General features: G+C 32.4%; 1 protein-coding gene across 1 annotated transcript; it reads left to right on the top strand.

Annotated features, from left to right (window-relative positions):
• The first annotated feature begins 2,692 nt into the window (after nt 1-2,692).
• On the top strand, nt 2,693-6,070 carry LOC130982083 (benzaldehyde dehydrogenase, mitochondrial-like). The gene is made up of 11 exons (XM_057905940.1): nt 2,693-2,864; nt 3,045-3,182; nt 3,287-3,429; nt 3,562-3,715; nt 3,814-4,043; nt 4,304-4,393; nt 4,514-4,687; nt 4,975-5,112; nt 5,281-5,418; nt 5,516-5,577; nt 5,695-6,070. The coding sequence occupies exons 1-11, from the start codon at nt 2,801-2,803 to the stop codon at nt 5,966-5,968; spliced, it is 1,605 nt and encodes a 534-aa protein (XP_057761923.1). The 5' UTR covers nt 2,693-2,800; the 3' UTR covers nt 5,969-6,070.
• Nucleotides 6,071-22,355: the final 16,285 nt, after the last annotated feature.

Genomic DNA, 22,355 nt, shown 5'->3' with positions numbered 1-22,355 from the left:
AAAAGATAATGGCGATTTCTCCTCCCTCTCCATGGAAGGGTACTGACCATTTAGCTTGGGGCCTCTCCCCTGATGGGTCTTTCAGCACCAAGTCAGCGTACCAAAGTTTGTCTGAAGGGCAACATACTCCAAATACAGTTTTTAGGCAGGTTTGGAATTGACAAGGTTTGGAGCGAATCAAAACTTTTCTCTGGTTGGTGGCCCATAACGCCATCCTTACTAATTCAAAGAGAAGGTGAAGACACCTGACAAGCGATGATTCCTGCCCACGGTGCCATCATCATGATGAAACGGTTATTCATGTGCTACGAGACTGTTCCTATGCGCAATGCATTTGGAAATATCTTCTCCCTCCCAAGTTTGTGAACTCTTTTTTCAACACGGATCTGAAGGATTGGCTGATGCAGAACCTCACTAGCAAGAATGACTGGCCATGCCTCTTTGGTGTAGCTGCCTCCTCTATATAGCACTTCAGGAACAAGCTCATTTTTAATGGCCAGTCTATTCCAATGGTTACTGCAGTGAGTCGAATTAAAGATCGATCGGAAAAGTTGCTAAAAATCACGAAAAGCAACATTCTACCTAGGAACCTCCAGGCTGCTGAGAATCGCTACATTGCTTGGTCTCGAACCCCTACAAATTTTGTGAAACTTAATGTTGACGGCTTCCTTTATGCCCATAGAAACAATGCGGCGTGTGGTGAAGTGTTTAGAGATGCATATGGTAAATTTTTGAAAGGGTTTTCATGTAATTTAGGTGATTGCTCTATTATGCATGCTGAATTATAGGCTATCGTCCATGGCCTGCAAATTGGGATCGTTAACGGATACCATTCCATTGTCATAGAATCTGATTCAGCTGCGGCTATCAAGTTCATCAATCATGACTGCTCTCCAACTCCTCAATAATGTTATTTTTCAAACTTTTTGTTAATTTATTTTTTACTATTAGTTTTGAACAAACTTGAATCTTTTAAATAGATTTTAGTTTGAATAATTTAAAATTTTTAAGGGTTACTATTTGTTTTCATCATTACACCATTTTTAATAACTTTTATGTATTCATCGTTATCGAAAGCCAACTGGATGTCATTTTGATGATTGCCGCTTTATTGTTGATAGGTATCACTTTCGCATTCCCAAAATGATCCTATCTTCATTGTGCAATGTATTTACAAGATCTCTGTTATGGCGGCTCTCGTTATTTTTGGCTAACATCCGACAGCCTCAACTTGTTTATTGTCTGCCTACCAAAACAGAGAGAGAGAACCTTGTTTACTGCCTCATTCTTGCTTTATCATTTACGTGTACAGGCAAATTGTTAAGTGGCTATGCCAAATAGAGTAATGATTTGATGCTATCATGGACACTTAGCTGAGACTAAAACGTGGAAACAAAATTAGAGGAAATCACAAACGAATATCTATTCTTCCAATGAAGTTACTAATTTTGTTCGTTAGAGAAAAATTGAAAAAATATTAAACAATGCTCAAACGCAATTTTCAATTCAACCTTGGTATTTGTACACTTATTTTCAATTTAAATGAAAAGAAAACGTTAAAACAAATTTAAATTAAATTAAATGTTAACAGTATTTTTAAAAAATATATAAAATTTTAAAAACAAAAAATATACTATACATAGATAAAAAATAGAATAATATTAGAGAATTAATATTTTAATAGTTAATTTCAGTAGTCAACATTATTGTATGTTGTCAAATAAGTCCAATATGAAACTTAATTACTAAAGATAAATTTTTGTTGAGTTTGAATTTTAAATGTTTTATTTTTAAAAATTTTATTTTTTTATTGTAAATGTTAGCTATCCAATATTGATTTCTAATATTTTTTTAATAAATATTAGATGAAAACTTTTATATTTATGTAAAAATAATAATTAAAAATCTTAAATGACAGTTTAATCGTGTCAAATTAATTGTCATTTCTCAATTATTATTTTTATATTAAAATTATAATGAAGTACGGACACTTCGCTAAGTTGTTGTGTCCATGTGTCGAACACATTTTAAACACGACATTCACCGATATTCGTCCGATACGCGTGTCTGCTATGTCCAAACCGTGTTTAATAAAAAATAAAAAATTCTTTTCTCGACACATTTGGACACACCTAAATACCATCATGTGTCAGTGTGTCCAGTCTTATTCTTAAAATATATTCTTAAAATAAATTTAGATATAATATATATTATTATTTATTATAACAAAAAATATTTTGAATATTTGATATAATTAAAATAAGACATTTAAAATAATTTAAAAAATTAATTTATATTTTAATATCAGTAAAATATTAAAATATCATTACGATTTATTTAAAAAATACTTTATATTTTATATGTTATATTTTATATGTTATAAGATTTTAAATTATCAGCCAATGAGTAATAGTTCAAATGGCATAATCTCCTCATACTTGCAGGTTCGAAGATATCAGCTAATTATAACTCAAATAATACTGTCTTTCTATACTTACCTAAAATTAGCGGGTTGAATCTCAGTTCTAACTTAAAAAAAACAAAACTATAATTTCTCGATACCAAGACAACAAGTAGTTACCAAATATTATTGTGCAGTGTATTAACGTATGTGTATGTGCAGCATTATTATGAGACAAACGATAGTGCTTCTTCATCACCAACTCTGTCTTTCTCGTGACATAGTACTTACTATTTCACAATTCATTGAAACACATATAGATATATATAGTTCCGAGAAGTACAAAAGAAAATTAAAAAAGAAAAAGAGTAATTTTCTTCTCTCCACCTTCAGCGAATCATGGCTGTTAGAATTCTTTCGTCTCTCCGTTCAGTCTCTTCATCTTCTGCTTCACCTTCTACTGGTAATAACTATATTTATAACATTGTCTCTTCCATTTAAAGCATATCCCAGTAACCTTAAATTTTAATTTCCATTTCCTCCTTTAAATCTTAATCTTGATCTGATATACGCATAGAAAGTGAATCTCACTTTATAACTAAGTTTATTAACAATGTAAACCATTGAATGACAATCTTTTCAGGACTATATTGTAGATGGGTTAGAAGTATAAGCAGAATTGGTGCTTCTGCTGCTGCTGAAGCTGAGCCTGTGACTCCACCAGTGCAAGTTGATTATAGTCAGCTTTTAATTGATGGAAAATTTGTGGATGCAGCTTCTGGTTAATACCTTAATTGATTTATGTACTTATTAACTGGTGCATCATTCATTGATACATAACAATAAGAAACCAAGTTTAAAGTGTTGTTTTTTTTTTCTTGTTAGGAAAAACTTTTCCAAGCTTTGATCCAAGAACAGGAGAAGTAATAGCAAATGTTGCCGAAGGTGACAATGAAGATGTTAACCGTGCGGTCTCTGCTGCACGCAAGGCGTTTGATGAAGGACCATGGCCAAAGATGACAGCTTATGTATCATTAACATCTTATCTAATGTGTTTTTGGTCACAAATTTAAGATTTCAGAACATGTTTTGATAAGATACTACATGATTTTCATGCACAACTATGTACTAAACAGTGTTTTGATTGTTCAATACTCTAGGAAAGATCACGAATACTATTTCGCTTCGCTGATTTATTGGAGAAACACAATGATGAAGTTGCAGCAATTGAAGCATGGGACAGTGGAAAGCCTTATGAACAAGCTGCAAATGTCGAAATTCCTATGGTGGTTCGAGTGTTTCGATATTATGCAGGTAAAATTATTATTACAAAGAACATTTTGAGTTTGCATTTCAAGTACAAAGATCAAAGTTGACATTGTTGTTTTGGCTACCCTTATGGTTTTCTCAAGGTTGGGCAGATAAAATTCATGGGCTAACTATTCCAGCTGATGGACAGCACCATGTGCAGACCTTGCATGAGCCTATCGGTGTAACAGGGCAGATTGTTCCATGGAATTTCCCGCTTCTTATTTATTCGTGGAAGGTTGCGCCGGCGTTAGCCTGTGGTAACACGGTTGTGTTGAAAACTGCAGAGCAAACACCACTCTCAGCCCTCTACGTATCAAAATTATTACTTGAGGTTGGATTGTCATACTGTCACTTTTTTGGTACATGGTTAGATCAATGTATTTGGATATAGATTTTATCAAAGATAATTTGAATCAGTGAGATTCTTTGTCAAGATAGCCTAAGAGAAAGTTGCTATAATTTGGCCTCAGTGCCTAACAACAGCAGAATAGCTACAAAATTCTCATCAGTTTTCAAACACAGATTTTGGTTCTGCATCTATGAATCTATACATTTGTGATTGCCTTCACTGATGGATTTCATGAACAACAGGTAGGACTTCCTCCTGGTGTACTAAACATCATCTCCGGCTTCGGTCCGACTGCCGGTGCAGCTCTATGTAGTCACACGAATGTTGACAAGGTAACTGAAGATGAAATACAATGCATACATAATCTGCATTAGCATTGGTTTCTGAATTTGTGCCTATCATGTTCTTATAGCTAATTGAAAAACAAAATTTGATTTGTTTCATTTTTGCAGGTTGCTTTCACAGGATCCACCGGCACTGGTAAGATTGTTCTAGGACTTTCTGCACAAAGCAATCTAAAGCCAGTAACACTGGAGCTTGGTGGAAAATCTCCCTTCATTGTTTGTAGCGACGCTGATATTGATGTAGCTGTTGAGGCTGCTCATTCTGCTTTGTTCTTTAACCAGGTTTGATGATACAAATATTTAATGAGTATTGGTTCAATTTGGTCTCTTAGACTTTAAGAGAGATGATTCTTGAGTCATGACATGGTATCCTTTATAATAAAAAAAGTCTATAGTTCAATCTTTGTTATTCCTATTTTATTAAATTACAAAGTAGTATGTGCAAGACAAAAAAGATAGATTTGCAGTCTTACCATTCATGGATAAAAAATGGAGCTTACTATTCAATGTATTCAATGTATCCAATATGGTTAACTCAAGCTTTTTTCCTTTTGTCTTCTATTCTATAGGGCCAATGTTGTTGTGCTGGTTCTCGCACATTTGTACATGAAAGCATATATGATGAGTTCGTGGAAAAATCGAAAGCTCGCGCCCTCAAACGTGTAGTAGGAGACCCTTTCAGAAGAGGGGTTGAGCAAGGTCCTCAGGTATCTGCCATCCCATCATTTCTTTCTTAATGAAACTCAAAATCATAGATATAATTGCTCATGCTAACAGATTTCTTTAGTTTGAGACTGATACTTATATAATTGCTAAGTAATATCATCTAAAAGGGTAATGGATAATAATATATACTGAAAATTCTTATGTCTCAGATTGATTCTGTGCAATTTGAGAAGATCCTAAAATACATTAGATCAGGAATTGAAGATGGTGCTAAACTTGAGTCTGGTGGTGAAAGATTTGGCTCCAAAGGCTACTATATCAAACCCACTGTTTTCTCCAATGTTCAGGCAATTATTTATACCTTCAATAATGTTTCTAATTTTGGACAAACTGTATCACATAAAATAAGTAAAATAACCATCTATTTTTAAATTATAATTGTAGGACAACATGTTGATAGCAAAAGATGAGATCTTTGGTCCAGTACAAACAATCTTGAAATTTAGGTATGGTTGGTTCATCACTAGTCAAAGTTACCAATTACCATAGTATTTGCACATTATATTTTTTCAATATTTCTTCATCTTAAGTTCTAGTTATTCTATGATTGAAATAAATGACAGGGATATAGAGGAAGTGGTACAGAGGGCAAATTCAACTTCTTATGGCCTTGCTGCTGGAGTCTTTACAAAGTCCATAGACACTGCTAACACATTGATGCGCGCGCTGCGAGTTGGGACAGTTTGGATCAACTGTTATGATGTCTTCGATGCGGCAATACCTTTCGGCGGATACAAGATGAGTGGACAAGGGAGAGTGAGGGGAATGTATGGCCTTAGCAGCTACCTTCAAGTTAAAGCTGTTGTCAATCCTTTGAAGAATCCAGCATGGTTGTAGTTTTGACAATATAACCAAAGTGACTAATAATGTTATGATTTTCTTATGTGAAAATGAACTAGTACCTCTATTAAGTTCATCTAATTGAATGGAATATCTTCCCTAAGGCATGTAAATTGAGCCAAATTCATTTCAAAGCCAAATGCATAATATAAATAAAGAATCAACCAATAGAAGTAATCAACTAAATACAGGAATTAATTAGGTGAGAAAATTAGAAAAATATACTTACATCCATGTCAAACCAAGGTGATAGATCTTTTGGGGTAGGCTTAAACAAGATTGAGCATGAAGTATTTGACCCTCCAGAGAAGATATTTAAACATTAAAAATAGTCAGATTTTTTTCTTGACAAGATAATTATTGAAGACTAGGCATTTGGTAACAAAATTCTAAAATACTAGAACTTCATACGAGGATCAAGAGTACTGGTTCCAAAAGCAAGCACAATGGTCTTAAATTGAATTGGATTTAAGAAACAAAAACTGTTCTGCCCAATTAAACCGGCCAAAATTAACAAGTCCAATTTGATAATTAACTAATAAATTTGGATTTAGATTTATGAAAAAAATAAAAAATATAATTATTTTTAACTATTATATGCAAGAGTACACATTTTTTTAGCTGCAATAATACTTTACAAGCAAGTGAATTATCTAACTAAATCCAACTAAGTTGTTATAACATTTTTTACATCCACAATTTGATTATGAATATGAATAATTTTGGTATTGTTGTTAGTTTACAATAGTGTTGTGTTTATAACTTTTTTGTGTTTTTGCAGTTTTTGTGTAATGTCGATGAGTAATCTATGCCAAATGTTGGGATGACTTTTAACACATTTGAAGAAGTTGAAAAATTCTACAAAGATTATTCTAAATTTACAGGTTTTTCTACCAAAATAAAGAACACATAAGAAGGAAAATCAAATTAAGAATCAACTGATTACATATAGTCGAGAGGAAAAATAAAAATCTAACATATCTCCTACTCAGAAGATAAAACCCTCAACCAGTTTAAATTGTCATGCAAAAATTTATCTACACATACTGAAGGACATTGGTGTTTGAGTTATTTCCAAGGTTGTTTTGAATCATTCATATTTATGTTGTCCAAATCAAGCAGAGATGTTTAAACAACATAGGCAGCTAATCGTGTTTATACGTTGTAAACTTGAGAATAATGATAAAGCTGGTATTAGAATAAGACATATAAATCATTTGTTGCAACCGCATATGGTCATCGTGAATTAAGTTTTATTAAAAAAGATGTTAGAAATTATATTACGAGAAAAGTTCGAAATATTTCTGATCAAGATTATGTCAAAGAATTTAAGAAATACTTATTGATAGGGAAAGAGAAGAACCAAAATTTCTTTTGTGAGCTTGAACTTGAGACTAATCACTCAACAACAATTTTTTTGACATAAAGAAAGAAACTGGATTGCTTTTAAGTATTTTTGAGATATTGTTTCATTTAATATCACTTATAATACAAATAGATAATTTGTTGTGTTGGTCTAAAACAGTTTTGGTGTCAATTGAAAATAGTTTCTATACTTTTTGAAATACATTTTGGTGCATATCTGATCTTTTTGTTGCTATTTGGTTGACTTTTGGTATAGTTGGTTTTTGGTTCTTTTGTTGATATGAATTACCATGGTCATTGTACACTACTTGGATGTGTTTTTATGAAAAATAAAGATATTCAGTCATTCAAATGATTATTTGAATGTTGGCTTCGTTGCATAGGAAGAAATGCTTCAAAAGACATTTTTATCGATCAATACGAGTCAACGAAAAAGGATATTGAGATTTATATGCCAACAATAATTCATAGGTGGTTTATTTGACATATTATGAAAAAGATTCTACAAAAATTAAAGGGCTACAAGAGACATGAAGAAATTAAACAAGAGATGAGTGACGGAAGAAGAATATCGGTAAAGAATTTCTCAATAAAATCGCGTTGCAAGTATAGATCTAAACCGACAATTAAACCTCAATCAACGTTTAATATGGTTGTCACTTTAGCAAACCCAATAAAATTAACCGAAATATTTAAATCTCGGATCATCTCTCAAAGAAATTGTAGGGAAGTGTAGTTTATTATTGGCTATGAGGTATATTTCGAGATTTTTTGTAATAAGAAACAAGAAAGTAAAATGGCAAGAAAATAAACTAATAATTAAGGAAGCTCTTAGCAAGGAAAGAGAATTAGAAGTCCTATCCTCATTATCGTTGTCTGTTGTGATGGTAAATATAAATTGCCTTCACTTAGTTACCCTATAACCAATGAAGGAAAGTCAAGTGCATACAATCAACTTGAGTTCACAAGTCCTAGTCAACTCATAGTGAGGGACTAGATTTAGTGAAGTTCAAGCTAACCGGCAATCTTCAATTACCAATCAACAAGAGACTTTGACAATTCAGGAGTCTCCAAATCATCAACCCAAGTCAAGAACACAAAATTCTATTTTAAAATTTGACCAAGCATTTTATCAAACACTTGGAAGGCACAAAATAAAAACATGAAAAACTAACAAGAAATAGTAAAATCTACAACTAACAATTGCAAGGAATCAATAACCAACAATCAAAGAGAGAAGCCATAAACATGAAACACTTCAAGTCGCATTAAAATAGAATTAAATCTAACAAAAAGAGTTCATAAACTAAATTGAAAAAATAAAGAAATCAACAAGATGAGATAAACTAAGATACTAGAACAATAAAAGGTAGAGGAGAAACTAAATTAAGCAAGATAGAAATATGAATTTGAGAAGAAATAAAACCAAAAAAAACCCTAAAACCTAGAGAGAGGAGAAAGCCTCTACTTAACATTCTACATCTAAAACCTAACCTAAAATGTGTGAATGAATGAATTATCACCCTATATAGCTCTACTCTGCAGCCTCTTGTCTTCATTTTCAGGCCTGAAACTAGGTCAAAAGCAGTTCAGAAATCGTCCCCAACGAATTTCACTTATTGCAGCATGTGACGCTCGTCACACGTACGCGTCAGCCATGCGTACGTGTCACATTGATAATTCACCGATGCGTACGCGTCATGTGGACGCTGCTCTTGTCACGCGCATGCTTCAATCACGCGTACACATCACTACCAGCTTTTGAAATCCTTAATTTCTTGTGTTGCCTCCACTTATGCATGCTTCCTTTCCATCCTTTAAGTCATTCCTGCCCTATAAACTCTGAAAATACTTAACACGCATATTACGGCATCGAATGGTAATAAAAGGGGATTAAAAATTAGCGATTTTAAGACCTAAGAAGCATGTTTTCAATCATAGCATAAAATTAGGAAGGAAACTTAAAAACATGCAATTTGCATGAATAAGTGGAGGAATAATTGACAAAATCTACTCAATTCAATCCAAAATATATCATAAAATAGTGGTTTTTCAATGAGTCATGTTGTTTGGAACTCTCTTACAAAAGATGTATTTGATAGAAATTGAAATAATTTTCTTTTGAAGTATGGTGTTGGAGACAATAAGTAACTTTCAGGTAATGGTGATTTTATTAGAATTAATTCATATTGTTATTTTTAGTGTTTTTTCTTTGTAATAACGATGCAAAACTGTATATCTTTTGGTGTTGTGGTTTCTGATTTACTCTTTTGATGCTTTTTTAGAACTTTTTGAAAATCTTCATTTATGGATCCTAGTATATCTTGATCAGCATTTTCGGACTAGAATGAGAAGAACACAAAAGAATCAGATCATGCATACTTTTTTTAACAAGTTTATTATAAGAAATAGCTCATTGATTTGATTCGTAAAACAATGTGATCATTGCGTAGCAAGTATTGAGCAAAAAGTGAGAGAATCTGATGCTACATATTTTCATACTATTATGCTTTGTGCAACAAAATCATCAATAGAAGCTCAATTTTGGCATGTGTATATTCAAGAGAAGTTCAAGTACAATTTAGAGAAAAGATGAATTGTACCACAAGATCGACGGAGTCCGCTCTAGATTTTATGTAAAATTCGTAAAATTAATAAGTAATTAGTCAATAAATTAATAATTAATTAGAGAAATTAAAAATATGAATTTTATAGATTAATAAGATAGAACTAATTAAAATAAAAATTTTGACACTAATTTTAGAGAATTTGGCCTAAAATTAAGGCGAACAGGTCGAACCAGGCCCGTATTGAACCCAAGGCCCAACGCAATCCATAAAACAAAATGAGCTTCAGCTCATTCCCTCCCCCTTCATTCACAACTCACGTTCCAAAACACAAGGGAGGAAGAAGGAAGATTCCAAAACCCTTAGTTCCCCTTCAAATCACCATATCTTCTCACTCCGAGCTTTGATCGCCACACCATCTGCGTCCACACATTCGTGGCATCAAGCTCTACAAAGCCCGGTGACTAATTTTGGTAAGGAACCTCAATTTCATCTCAGATTTTCTTTTTTCCCTAATTTTTGTAAACCTTGAAGTTGGGTTGTTGAAACTTGATATTTTGGTGTTTAGGCTCAAATTAAACTCGATGGATTAGCGGGTTTTGCTCATTTGAGACACTGGTACGGTAAGGTCTCTCTAAACCTTTTAGATTCTTGGATTATTGTGTGTTAGATACTGAAATTTGGTATATGGATGTGGTAATGTGTAATTATGTTTTTTGGAGCACCATTGAGGATATGGAAACTTGATTTGGGTCATTAGATTGCTGAATTTGGTGGTGAAGCTTGATACTTTGCCTAATTGTGTTGCCTTGGGTTATACGAGAAAATTGGCTAAGATATGGTTTAGATTTTTCGTTTTTAATATATAATGTCTCGTGAAAACTTAGGCTAGATAACCATAGGATAGGTGTGAATGTATGAGTATGTTAATTGTTTAGTACCTTTGATGATATGTGTTGATATGGATTGAGCAATTGTTGATGTTTATTAATTATGATGAAAATAGAATGATAAATGATGATTGATAAGTTGGTAACAAAATATATATATATATATATGTGTGTGTGTGTGTGTGTGTGTGTGTGTGTGTGTGTGTGTGTGTGTGTGTGTGATGGCTGTGGGCATAATTGTGAAGCCTATGAAAGGGATTTTGTAATTGTGAAGCCTATGAAAGGGATTTTGTGAAAGTGAGGTAAGATGGGTGATTGAAAGGTACGATTTTGTGTTGATGTGATATGGTGTGTTGTGGTGCTGATTATATGTATAGGATTTTGTGTTGATGTGATATGGTGTGAGTTTTGATTTTGAATGAAAATAGAGGATAAAGGATTTTGTTTAACTTTGATTTTTGGCCGAACTTTGGCGAGCCATAACTTGGCTTCCAGACCTCCAAATTTCTTCAAACTAGTTTCATATGAAAATGGGGTCCGTGAAGTTTACGCCATTTGAAAAACGGATAAAAAAATGTTTTAAAACGAAAAAGTTATGGTCGTCAAAAGTTTGGAGTGCAAAACAAAAAATTCTGCAGCATTCAGCATTTTTGCCATTCTGCAGAACTTACGTACGCGACTACTGCACACGACACAACCAACATATTCGGGTTGGGCATCTCGCGTACGCCAGCAGAGTGTTTGCGTACGCCAGCATGATAAAATGAGCCCTTGCGTACGCGAGCAAATTGCTAGCGTACGCGACAACTCTGTTTTCAGCGAATGAAATTTTGTGTTTTAAAACTTAATTTTTGAACCACTAAACCTCTATTTTTACTCTTTTAGCCCCTACACCTTAGTGGTATGTCTAGTAATAAGATGAAGCTAGGAAAAAGTGATAACTTGGAGATGAAGAAAGAATTTTAAAAGGTAATATGTGGCTGGAGAAGATGGTACTTGATTTGGTAAAGATGATGAAAGTGGTATATGAGGCAATTAAGAAAGTGGCGTAATAATGAGAACGATGAGATAATTGATGATGTTAATTAATTAAGAAAGATGAGATGAGCTATGAATTATTGTTGAGAATGAAAATGATATTTATGAGATATAATTGATAATTATTGAGACATTTATTGACCCCTGTACGTAATATGTGACCGAACACTTTAACTCCTCGGGTTCCCCATGGGCATGCATATATGAATATTATTAAGTTTGAGGTGTTGTCTCCCCTATGTCAACTTGGAATTCTTCCCATGAAATATTATTGAGTTTGGGGTGTTATCTCCCCCATGTCAGTTTGGAATTCTTCCCATAGAATATTATTGAGCTTGGGGTGTTGTCTCGCCTATGTCAGTTTGGGTTCCGTCCCATGGTTTATTTTTGAGCTTGGGGATGCGCGTACAGAGGGACTGTCCACGGTTAGCTACCAGAGCATGTCGGGCTGGCTATGTAACCGACAATGTATATCAACAGCGGTAGAATAGGCATACATCGTATGCATATTGTTTGAATTACTTGCTTGTGCATTAATTGGAATTGTCTAAGTGATTTTAACATGCTAATTGTTATACTAGCTATTTGTATTACTTGTATTCTTCATGTGTCTGCTATTGCCTGTTTGTTTGTCTATGTATAGTCATCGGAGTTGGAAGAATGGAGAAAAGGCAGAGAAGTTAGGGATTTAGTTAGGCTTAAGACTTGGTTAAGTTAGGAATCCCTAGAAAACCACCTTGACTTATGGTTTCTACTTAAGTTCTTTAAGTTTTATAATCTAAACGTCGGAGTTCTAGGATTGCCTCTGACATTCCCAAGACCTTATATCTTATGTACGTGGCACCTTTACCATACTGAGAACTCCCGGTTCTCATCCCATACGGTATTGTTGTTTTTCAGATGCAGGTTGAGAGGCACCTCGCTAGGTGTCTGGAGTTCTGCAGCGAAGTGAATATTTTGGGACTTTACTTTTGATCTTTTTTATATATGTATAGACTCTCCTCATGTGCATACTTGTTTTACTTTTGTACCTCTCAGAGGTGTATGGAGAACTAGGACTTTATGTATGTATTTTGGGATTGTGGATTATGTGTGTGTGTGTGTATATATATATATATATATATATATATATATATATATATATATATATATATATATATATATATATATAAGTAAATATTCTCCGGCCAACTTTAGCTTCACATATTGGGTTAGGAGCTTATTATTTTGTACTCTTGACCCTCTGTTCTTACTTTCTATTTATATATGTTTATGAACTCTAGCTTTCTTCGTACGCAAGTAATCCTTAATCTTGAGTGTTGCGCTTTTAATTTTACGATTTTGTCTTACTTATTCTTCAAGGCTCCTATTATACTATCTTCTTTCTACTATTATACGTATATATGTTTTATTTTAGAGGTCGTAATACCACACCACCTCGATTTTATGACTTAAGCGTAAAGCTCTGTGTGGTAGGATGTTACATTTTATTACATATGAAATTTTAGAACAGATTTCAAACTCCATATTCAATAAGTTTATGGTTATATATGACACAAAAACACATCCAAATTCATTTTAAATCTACAAAAGTAATCAATATGGTTTAAATGACACTAAAAGTACTACAACTATCTTGCATCAACTAATTACACCAAATCTATGTCAATGAGACTAAGTGCACCTCATTTAATGCAAAATGGCGCCGAAATTACTTGATGATAACGACAACAAATTCAATTCAAAATAAGCACATAAATAAGATTCAATCATCCACGAAAACATATGTATATAAATTTTAAATTTAAAAAAGCCATTGATATGTCTTAAATGATACTAGAAGCACTACAACTATCTTTGATGAATTAATTACACCAAATCCAAGTCAATGAGACCAAGTGCACCTCATTTAACTCAGAATGGCACTGAAATTACTTAATAATGATGCACACAAACTTAGTTTAAAACAAGCACACAAACAAGACTCAATCATCCTAAAAAACACATAAATATAAATTTTAAATCCAGAAAAGTCATCAATGAGTTAGATAACACCAACCAAGCACAGTTATCACAAAATCAATACTATAAAGAGAACTATTGTTCGTACTTTTTACTTTATCGCAAGAACACAAACTAAATCTACTAAATGCACAGAAATATGAGTATTTAGTATTTTGCGAGAGAGAATTCAAAAGAGAAAGGAAAAGTAGAATGGAAATGGACGACTTAGGTTTTGATTACCTTCAATAATGCTTCAATAGTGTTACGGTGTTTTTTGTTGAAAATTTAAACTTAGACCCGAGAGATTTCACAAGGTTTTGCAAAGATTTTGAGAGATTTTTGAGAGATGAGTGGTTTGAAATAAATTTCTTATTGAAGTTATGCCGAGTTTAAAACCATTTTTCATATAAAAGAGCACGGCATGCAAAACGTTAGTGAAGAGTTGGTACATATATAACACGCTCTCACTAGTAAAACTGTTTTTTTATTAGATTTGGACCAATTTATTAAAATTGATTGTCAAAAAATTTGGATGTGTAGCATAACTGTTTCAGCTATATGTAACATTACTTAGCATATAAAGGATTATTGGCTGCTATATATTATAATCATCTTTTTATAATGAGAAAACAAGTTTACCCCTAAAAAAAATAAAAATACAAAAAATTATATATCTGATGGCAACATCAATAGTAGAGCAAATCAATGCAGTGCAAGCTGCAACAACAGTAACGACGCAGTTGAAGATCCCCCAACGGCAGCACTTTTCCTACTACTTCCTCTCTTCTCCTTCTTTGGTTAATGATGCAGAAGCTGCAGCAACAACACCAACCGCAACTGAGGAGCCAATACTAACACCGTCTCTCTTTCTCTGCAATATGCCTTTCTCTCTTTTTCTCCATTCTCTAGATCCATAAGTCTCTTCGTCTTTCTCTAAAAAATTGTCTCTTTTTTCAATTAAATAAATTAATTGTGTTGTTATTGTTGCTTTGAATGTATTGGCTTTTCACGTATAATTCTTCTCTGCTTCACTGCTTTTGTTCTCTTCTCCCTCTCTTTTTCTTTCTTCTTCGAGGGTGTGAACGAGTGAAGGTGTGACAGCGTGGTGGCTACGAAGGAACTCGCTCGTTCGCGGTAGAACTCACTGACAATAATGGTAGTGTGGTGGCTACAAAGGAATTCCCTCGTTCGCCATATTTCTCTATTCTTTACTTCTCCCTAATAGGATGAAAGTTTGTGGATAATTGGGTGTATGTGGTGGTGGGTGGATCTCATGGAGGTGGATGATGATGATGGAGATGAATGGAGGAGGAGGATAATAATAGATTTTTTTGTCTCTATTGATGATTTTCAACAATGATAGTTTTTTTGAAAAAAGAAAATGATAAAAGATGATTTTAATGAAGGATAAATGTGTCCATATTTTTTTTTCTTTAATAAAAAAATGATTTTAATACTAAATGTAATGTAGAGGATAATTTTAAACCAAATAATAGGTTAGGAACGATTATGATTTTGACATCAAATTTTAAGCACAAAAAATTACTTATTCCTTCTTGTTGTTATTGTTGTTATTATTATTATTATCATTAGTTGTTCTTCTTATTATTATTATTATCATTAGTTGTAGTTAACTATCAATAGTTGTAGTTAATTATTATTATTGATTTTTTTAAGTTTCACTACCAAAAAAACAGTTTATATTTTTTTTTGTTGATTGATTAAAAATAATTAACACATATGATTTTTTTGGTGTAGTTATAGTAGTAATACTAATACTAGTGTTAGTGTTAGTTAGTTAGTTGTTGTTAGTGTATATTATTAATTTATTATTTATTTAATAACTGTGAGTATATATTTTTTAGTGATTTAGGCTTTAAAAATGTAATTAAATATATCAGTGTTGATGTTATTAATTATTAGGATTTATTTTTAGAAATTTATTTATTTTACATAAAATAAAATATTAGAATTTTTAATCATTATTAATTTATAACATTTGTTATTTTAGTTTCGTTTGAAATATTTAATAATAAAATTGAATTATTTTTATTATTTTAATCATTTATTAAAAATCAGAATTAATATTGATTAAAAATATTAATCACCAGTGAATAGGATATAGTTATCATAGTTATCATTAATTGTTTGTATTTTTTATTGTAAAATTTAAAAAAACCGAAAATAGAAAAACATGACATAACACGTATCTAAGATCATATTATAAAATATCTTTGACATTCTTTATATGTAACTAATTTTTGGGATTATTGCAGTGGTTAATAATTAATAAATATTTTTGGTAATTAATTATTAGAATTTAATAGTAATATAATAATTATTAAATATATTTGTTACTGTGCTGGGTATTAATTTATATTATTAGAAATAATAGACTAGTTTTAGTTATTGACTGTTAGTTATCATTTTTATTTTTAGAGTTAAAGAAACACCAGACATTTACACCAAATAGACTCATATGCTGTTAGGGTGGAGGCAGAACTGAGAGAGAGCGATTTTTATCACATATCTCAGATTAGGAAGATCATGTCTCACAACACGACTATAGACGCACTGGTTGAAAGGTGATGTCTTGAGACGCACACGTTTCATCTTCCACACGGCGAGTGCATGATTATTTTGGAGGACGTGGCCATGATTTTTGGACTCCGAACTGATGGCTTGTCAATGACTGAATCAATTGATCACAACACAAGTGGGTTAAAGAACGAGTGCATGACCCAATTTGGTAGTGCTCATAGGCTGAACGACCGTAGAAGAAGCGGAATCAACAAGCTGACATGGTTCCACGCCCTAAAGCAGCGCCAACATTTGACTGATCAAGTAAATAAAAAAATTTATGTGAAATGTCACACGGTGTGCCTATTTGTTACGGCGATATTTAGTGACAAGTCTGAAATCATTGTGCACTGGAAGTATTTGTCGTTGCTTTATGAGTTTTCTCATATTCATAAGTTTAGTTGGAGTTCTGCTTGCCTTGCACACACGTATCGATCCTTATGTCGGGCATCGAGGTATGATTGTAAGGACATGGATGGTCCTTTGGCATTGCTCCTTGTGTTGGCCTGGATATGGATGCTGTCAATAGGGCCTTTGCTGGTGGATACCAACTTTCCACTCGCTAGCTCGCAAGTAAAATTTAACTAAGCTGTGGGTTTAGTTATTTTTGCTGTAGTAATTACTGTCTAATATGAACATGATATGTCACGTGGAATGATTATCAACCCACCATCAAACAATATAAAATTAGACAACCTCTGACGTTAACAGAAGGTTGGACGATCTTTCTCCGGACGGGTACGTATTTTGTCATTTAGACTTTTTCTTATATATATTACATTAAGTTGATGATAGCATATTTATAGCTTTGAGATTTGATATGTTTTTACAGTTTGTGTGGGACACATACAGTTCCAACCGTCAGCGCCATTTTGACCAATTTTAACTTTCAAATTTGTATAACATGCAAAACTAGAGGTGGCAAACAGATCGAAACTCGTCGACTCAGCCCGTGTAATTTGCCAAGAAAGGCGGGTCGAACTAAAAATTTGAAACTGCCATGATTAAAAAGCCCGTCTAACTCTCATTGCTTAATCCGTGGGCTTTGTCGGGTTTCAGCAGGGCGGGGCGGGCTTCCCTAGTGGGCCCAATATTTTTTTCTCTGTAATTAAAGATGATAATTGAAAATGTTCTAAGTTATAATTTAGATTATGTTTTATGTTTGATTGCTTAGAGACTTGAAAATGTTTAATTATATGTTTTGAACAATGTTTGTTTTATTTTTTATAATGTTAATTTTATTATTTTATTTCAAAAAACTTGGTTGATGATTATGTGTATTACATATTTAGAATTATAAAGATTTTAATGTTTATGAATTTAAAAATTATAAATTTGTTAAAATAATTGTGAAATTATATATATTATTTAATATTAATAATTTATTAATTAAAAAATAGTTCAACCTGCTAAATGGTGAACTTTTGATAAAATAGACTAATTCGTTTGTCACTCCTATACAAAACATCATTGCCTTTGTCCATTTTTTATTTAAAAAAAAATCATTCACAAAATAGCATTGTCGTTTTCTAATTGTAAAATTTTAAAATAATTATTTTATTACAACGTTTTGTTTGTTGTGACTTGCGACATATTAAAACTTTTTTCTATGAAATTGTGTAACTCGCACACAGAAAAAAAATTAATAAAAAAAAATCACTCATCTTCCTGCAATATTAAAAAAACACGGCCGAAATAATATGATACATGTTATTCAAAAAAATTAGTCATGTATTGTCTATATATAATAATATAATTATATATGGACTTTTTTTATAATCTCCACTATAGTATTGACCTTTTAAGTTTTTTGATTTTTTCCCCAAATAACTGAAAGTTGGGAGATGTGAAGATGTGGATAGCCCCACAAGAGAAAAGCCCATAGGGATAGTGGAGAGAGTGGAGACTGCCAGACTGGAAGTGGAAACCGTACAGGGAAGTGGAGACAGGAGAGTGGAGAGGGACCGATTGGTAAATTTCTTTCTTCCCACTAATACATATAGTTGTAAATTGGTCAAACCCGAATTGGTCTCGGCTGCTAAATCAAATTCTCGTCCTCTGCACCTTTTCGCCTAAACTTTTATCTGTTCAGGTGCTCTCAGGTTCGTTCTTATGTGTGAAATTTCTGTATGTTATTTTTTTTGCTACTTTGTTTTTGTTTTCACTTTTTAGATTGTTGAAATTTTCAAAAAAAAAAAAAAAGAAATCCGTACCCTAATGTTGACGCATTACGCATATAATTGTGTTAGCTGAGTAATTACATGAACCTTTGTTTGAGTGGTGAAAATCTGGTAGTTCGAACCCTAATTTAGGGTTCATAGATTGCCCAATGATGCACACATAGATTGTTGAGCGGCTACTCGTGTTCCTTCATAACCTGATCTGCACCTCTCTCTCTCTCTCTCTCTCTCTCTCTCTCTCTCTCTTGAATATGCTATGTTCTTTTTCTTTTTCTTTTTCTCTTTATTTTCTTTTGTTTTTCTATCACTCTCTGTCTTTCTCTCATGGCTCTGAAAAACAAACTGAACTTCTGAAAGTTGCAGAGACGGTTATGAATGGAATTCGGGTGTCTAAAGCCGCATATGATTCTCTACTAAGCTATGAGATCTGAGGGCTTTTTCTTCGTTTTCCCCTTTAGGATTATTATTACTGTTTCTTACAAAAATTAGCGCACATAATTTTCTGTTGATTCTGTTTGTGTATGTTAATGTTGCCCAATGATGGAGAAATTAGACTATTGAGTAGCTACGTGGTTCTGTTTTCTAGCTGGACGTGCACCATTGACTCCTCTCTCTCTCTCTCTCTCTCTCTCCATCTCTGCGTATGTGTGGGTGTGTTTGTGTGTCTGGAGGGAGTGTTACCATATATAATAGCAATGAATAATCATAATAATCAATTAATTCAATGGTGCAAGAAGGCTGTTAATGAAGCCCGTTTCAAAAGCTACACTTGATTTCTATATAGCTATCAGATCTGAGGGCTATGCATATCTTTTTCCTTTAAGAAACGATAATTAGGATGTATGTTTTGTCTAGTAGGGAGGGGCCAACTGGTGTCTTAAATGTTGCTATCGTAGTTTAATCGGAAGGGTATAACCATGATACTGGCTACTATGCATTGTGCATGGAAAATCTGTGAAGGACATATCTAATTTCATAATCAATTAATCCAACCCAGAAATCTCAGTTTTGTTGGCAAGTGGAGCTGCTTTATTTTTCTGCATTGCCCTTTGTGATTGCTGGCTTGGCTCTAGTTAAACTTTGGATTTCTTTATATTTCAATCTACAAGTAAAGGATTATACTTCAATCTTATCTTTCAATCATGCAGTGGAAATTTACCCTAATTTTCTCTAATTTCCCTAATCATATTTTCTATATAAGAGCAACAATGATTTTTAAAGAAACCTTTTATTTTTATCTAACCTTTCTGGATGTACTTTCCTTTCTGTAAATTAGTACTGCTTGTGTCATTTGACATAGCTTGAGATTGAGTCTGACGTCTGTGCATACATTATGTTAAACAAAATTACAAAGATTGTTACCTTCAATTTTGGTTGCATCCCCAACTATTACCTATTGTTGGTGGTGCTAAAGAATCTTTCAAAGTTCATACTCTTGAAGAGGAGGACATTTACCATATCATGCAATTCCTATTCATTCAGGAAGAAACTCTTGCGCTCAATCTTGAAGAGAAGGGAATTTACAATTGGCGCGACTGTAATACAACTTTATTTTATTTGTAGTCTTGTCATGGATCATGGATGGTTAATAATTGCTTACCTTTTATCTTGGATTCCCTACACGATCATTTAGGACTCTATTCTTGCGCATACATTTCTAGTTTGGAAGGTTATTTACAAATTCAAGAGAAGACATGTGCAGTTATGCATTGCCATCAACATCAAAGAGGAGATATAAAAGGATTGAACCAGGGAAGAAGGCACCTATTCAAACAAAATTTGATTTGATATACATTGCTCTCATTCCTTGTTTATTGAGTGTGTTCTTGTTTCTCTTTAGTTTAGATTCAAGTTTACTTTGAAAGATTCAAAAGGCTAAGAGAGTAGTGCAAAGAAAAAATATTTTAATTCTTTTGTTTAAGTATTTTGAGTTTGAAAAGTGTGTTGGTTTAGAGTGCACTTGGATCTCTTTAACTAGGTTGGGCTAGTACCTAGGTGAGTTGCTAAGCTTAGGATAGTTTAGATAAAGTGACAAAATTGTATCTCTTGGAATGGAATTGGTGTTTGTAATCCAAATTGATTATAGTGAAAATTTTATCATTATTGTGGTGGAAATTGGAAGTAGGTCACATTGTATTTTGTGGTTGAACTAGGATATATCGTGGTTTCACTCTTCTCCTTCTCTATTCTTTGCAATTTCAATTCTATTCTGTTATGCACTATTGGACGAGACAAAATTAAAAATATTTTCTTAAATTTATTGATTTGTTTTGTTCGTGTAATCTATCAATTATAACATTTGGAAAATTATTTTCAATGGACTAGACATTCCTACCAAATTAAATGAAGAAAGAAATGTTCTAAAAGAGGATATTGAATGGAATGAGGAGAGAAATGTTGTTCCAAAAGAGGATATTGAATAGAATGAGGAGAGATATGGGACAAGATGTTGTTCATTCATGAAGGAACTGAACTTAACTAACAAGTTCAAGAAATTTGAGTTAACAAATTTATGAAAGAGTACAAAATAATTCTTATGAAGGAAGGTGAAGTTTTAGATGAGATGTTTGAAAGATTCTCCATAATCATAAAAAGGTCAATTATAAAGTACAGATGTTAATTGGTATAGAGTTAAAGAGATTCCTTTAAATACAACGGTAGATTGACACGTAGTGTATGTGTCATTCATATTCATGATTGCTGTCGGTGAATAGCAGAAGTGTCACAGAAGAGGCAAAGGAGATGGCTCATAGCTGTTGAGCCGTGTAGCGCCTGAGCTCCGAAAATCCGTTACGGGAATGGGTTTTTTTAATTATTTTTTGGCCAGTGTTACGGGAATGCTATTGGATACATTGTTATCGTGTTTTGGGCCTTTTGGATTTGAGTTTGAAGAAGTTTGACCTCATTTTATTTTTCATTTGTGATAATAGTTGTTTGTTGAGAAAGGAATAAAATAAAAGTGGGCCCGTTCAGGGCAAAAGATGTTAGGAGGGTAAAATTCTAAGGAGTAATACTATACTGAAGAGTTTTTTAACCAAGCAAAAAAAATTATAGTGAAAAGTGATGATTTTTTGAAAAATAAAGATTATGTTTTTATGTAAAAAGAAATCCAGTTTTTAAAAAATGCATTGCATATATTTTTTTAATTTAGTTAAAATATTTATTGTTCACCTATTTCTATTCTTTATAAAAAGAAAATCATTAAGATATTGGGAATTGCATTTCCAAAAAAATTCATTGGAATAAAAAGAAATAAAAAAATTTTAAATGAGATAAATTGAACCAATAATTGGCACAAATAAGCAATGTTATTATTATTATTTGTCTAATTAATCCACTATAAAAATAGCAAAAAAATTTAGTTTTCTAAAACCTTAAAAAATATAAATGGAGTGACCTTTGAATTACATAACTTAAGATTCAAAGGTGATTTTTTAAATGAATATCAGTTGATAAGACACAATATATAAATAAACTATAGAACTCTAGTAATTTTTTGAATTACATAACTTATATTTCTTTTCTGTTTAATTTTATGTCATTTTTAGAGTCTCTAGTAAATTCAAAATATATAAATAAACTATAGAACTCTAGCATGATTTACATATAAAGTAAAACACAATATAAATTGTGCTAGAGTTTCATAGTTTGTATGTATATTCTAATTTTATTAGAGTCTACAGCAAATTACATATAGTTAAAACAGAATTGAAGTATAAGCTTTTTAAAAAAGTTACAAATGGATAAAATTAGATATATT

The sequence above is a fragment of the Arachis stenosperma genome, chromosome 5, assembly GCF_014773155.1.
Source record: "Arachis stenosperma cultivar V10309 chromosome 5, arast.V10309.gnm1.PFL2, whole genome shotgun sequence".
Classification (NCBI taxonomy): Eukaryota; Viridiplantae; Streptophyta; class Magnoliopsida; order Fabales; family Fabaceae; genus Arachis; species Arachis stenosperma.
The sequence above is the reverse complement of the archived record's forward strand: the minus strand, read 5'-3'. Positions and strand labels throughout refer to the sequence as shown.

What these genes read in the sequence shown, in the direction of transcription:
- LOC130982083 (XM_057905940.1), top strand. Translation starts at nt 2,801, where the DNA reads ATGGCTGTTAGAATTCTTTCGTCTCTCCGTTCAGTCTCTTCATCTTCT. An exon ending in GGCCAAAGATGACAGCTTAT is followed by an intron (nt 3,430 to 3,561) that starts GTATCATTAACA and finishes TCAATACTCTAG; the next exon opens with GAAAGATCACGAATACTATT. An exon ending in CAAACAATCTTGAAATTTAG is followed by an intron (nt 5,578 to 5,694) that starts GTATGGTTGGTT and finishes AATAAATGACAG; the next exon opens with GGATATAGAGGAAGTGGTAC.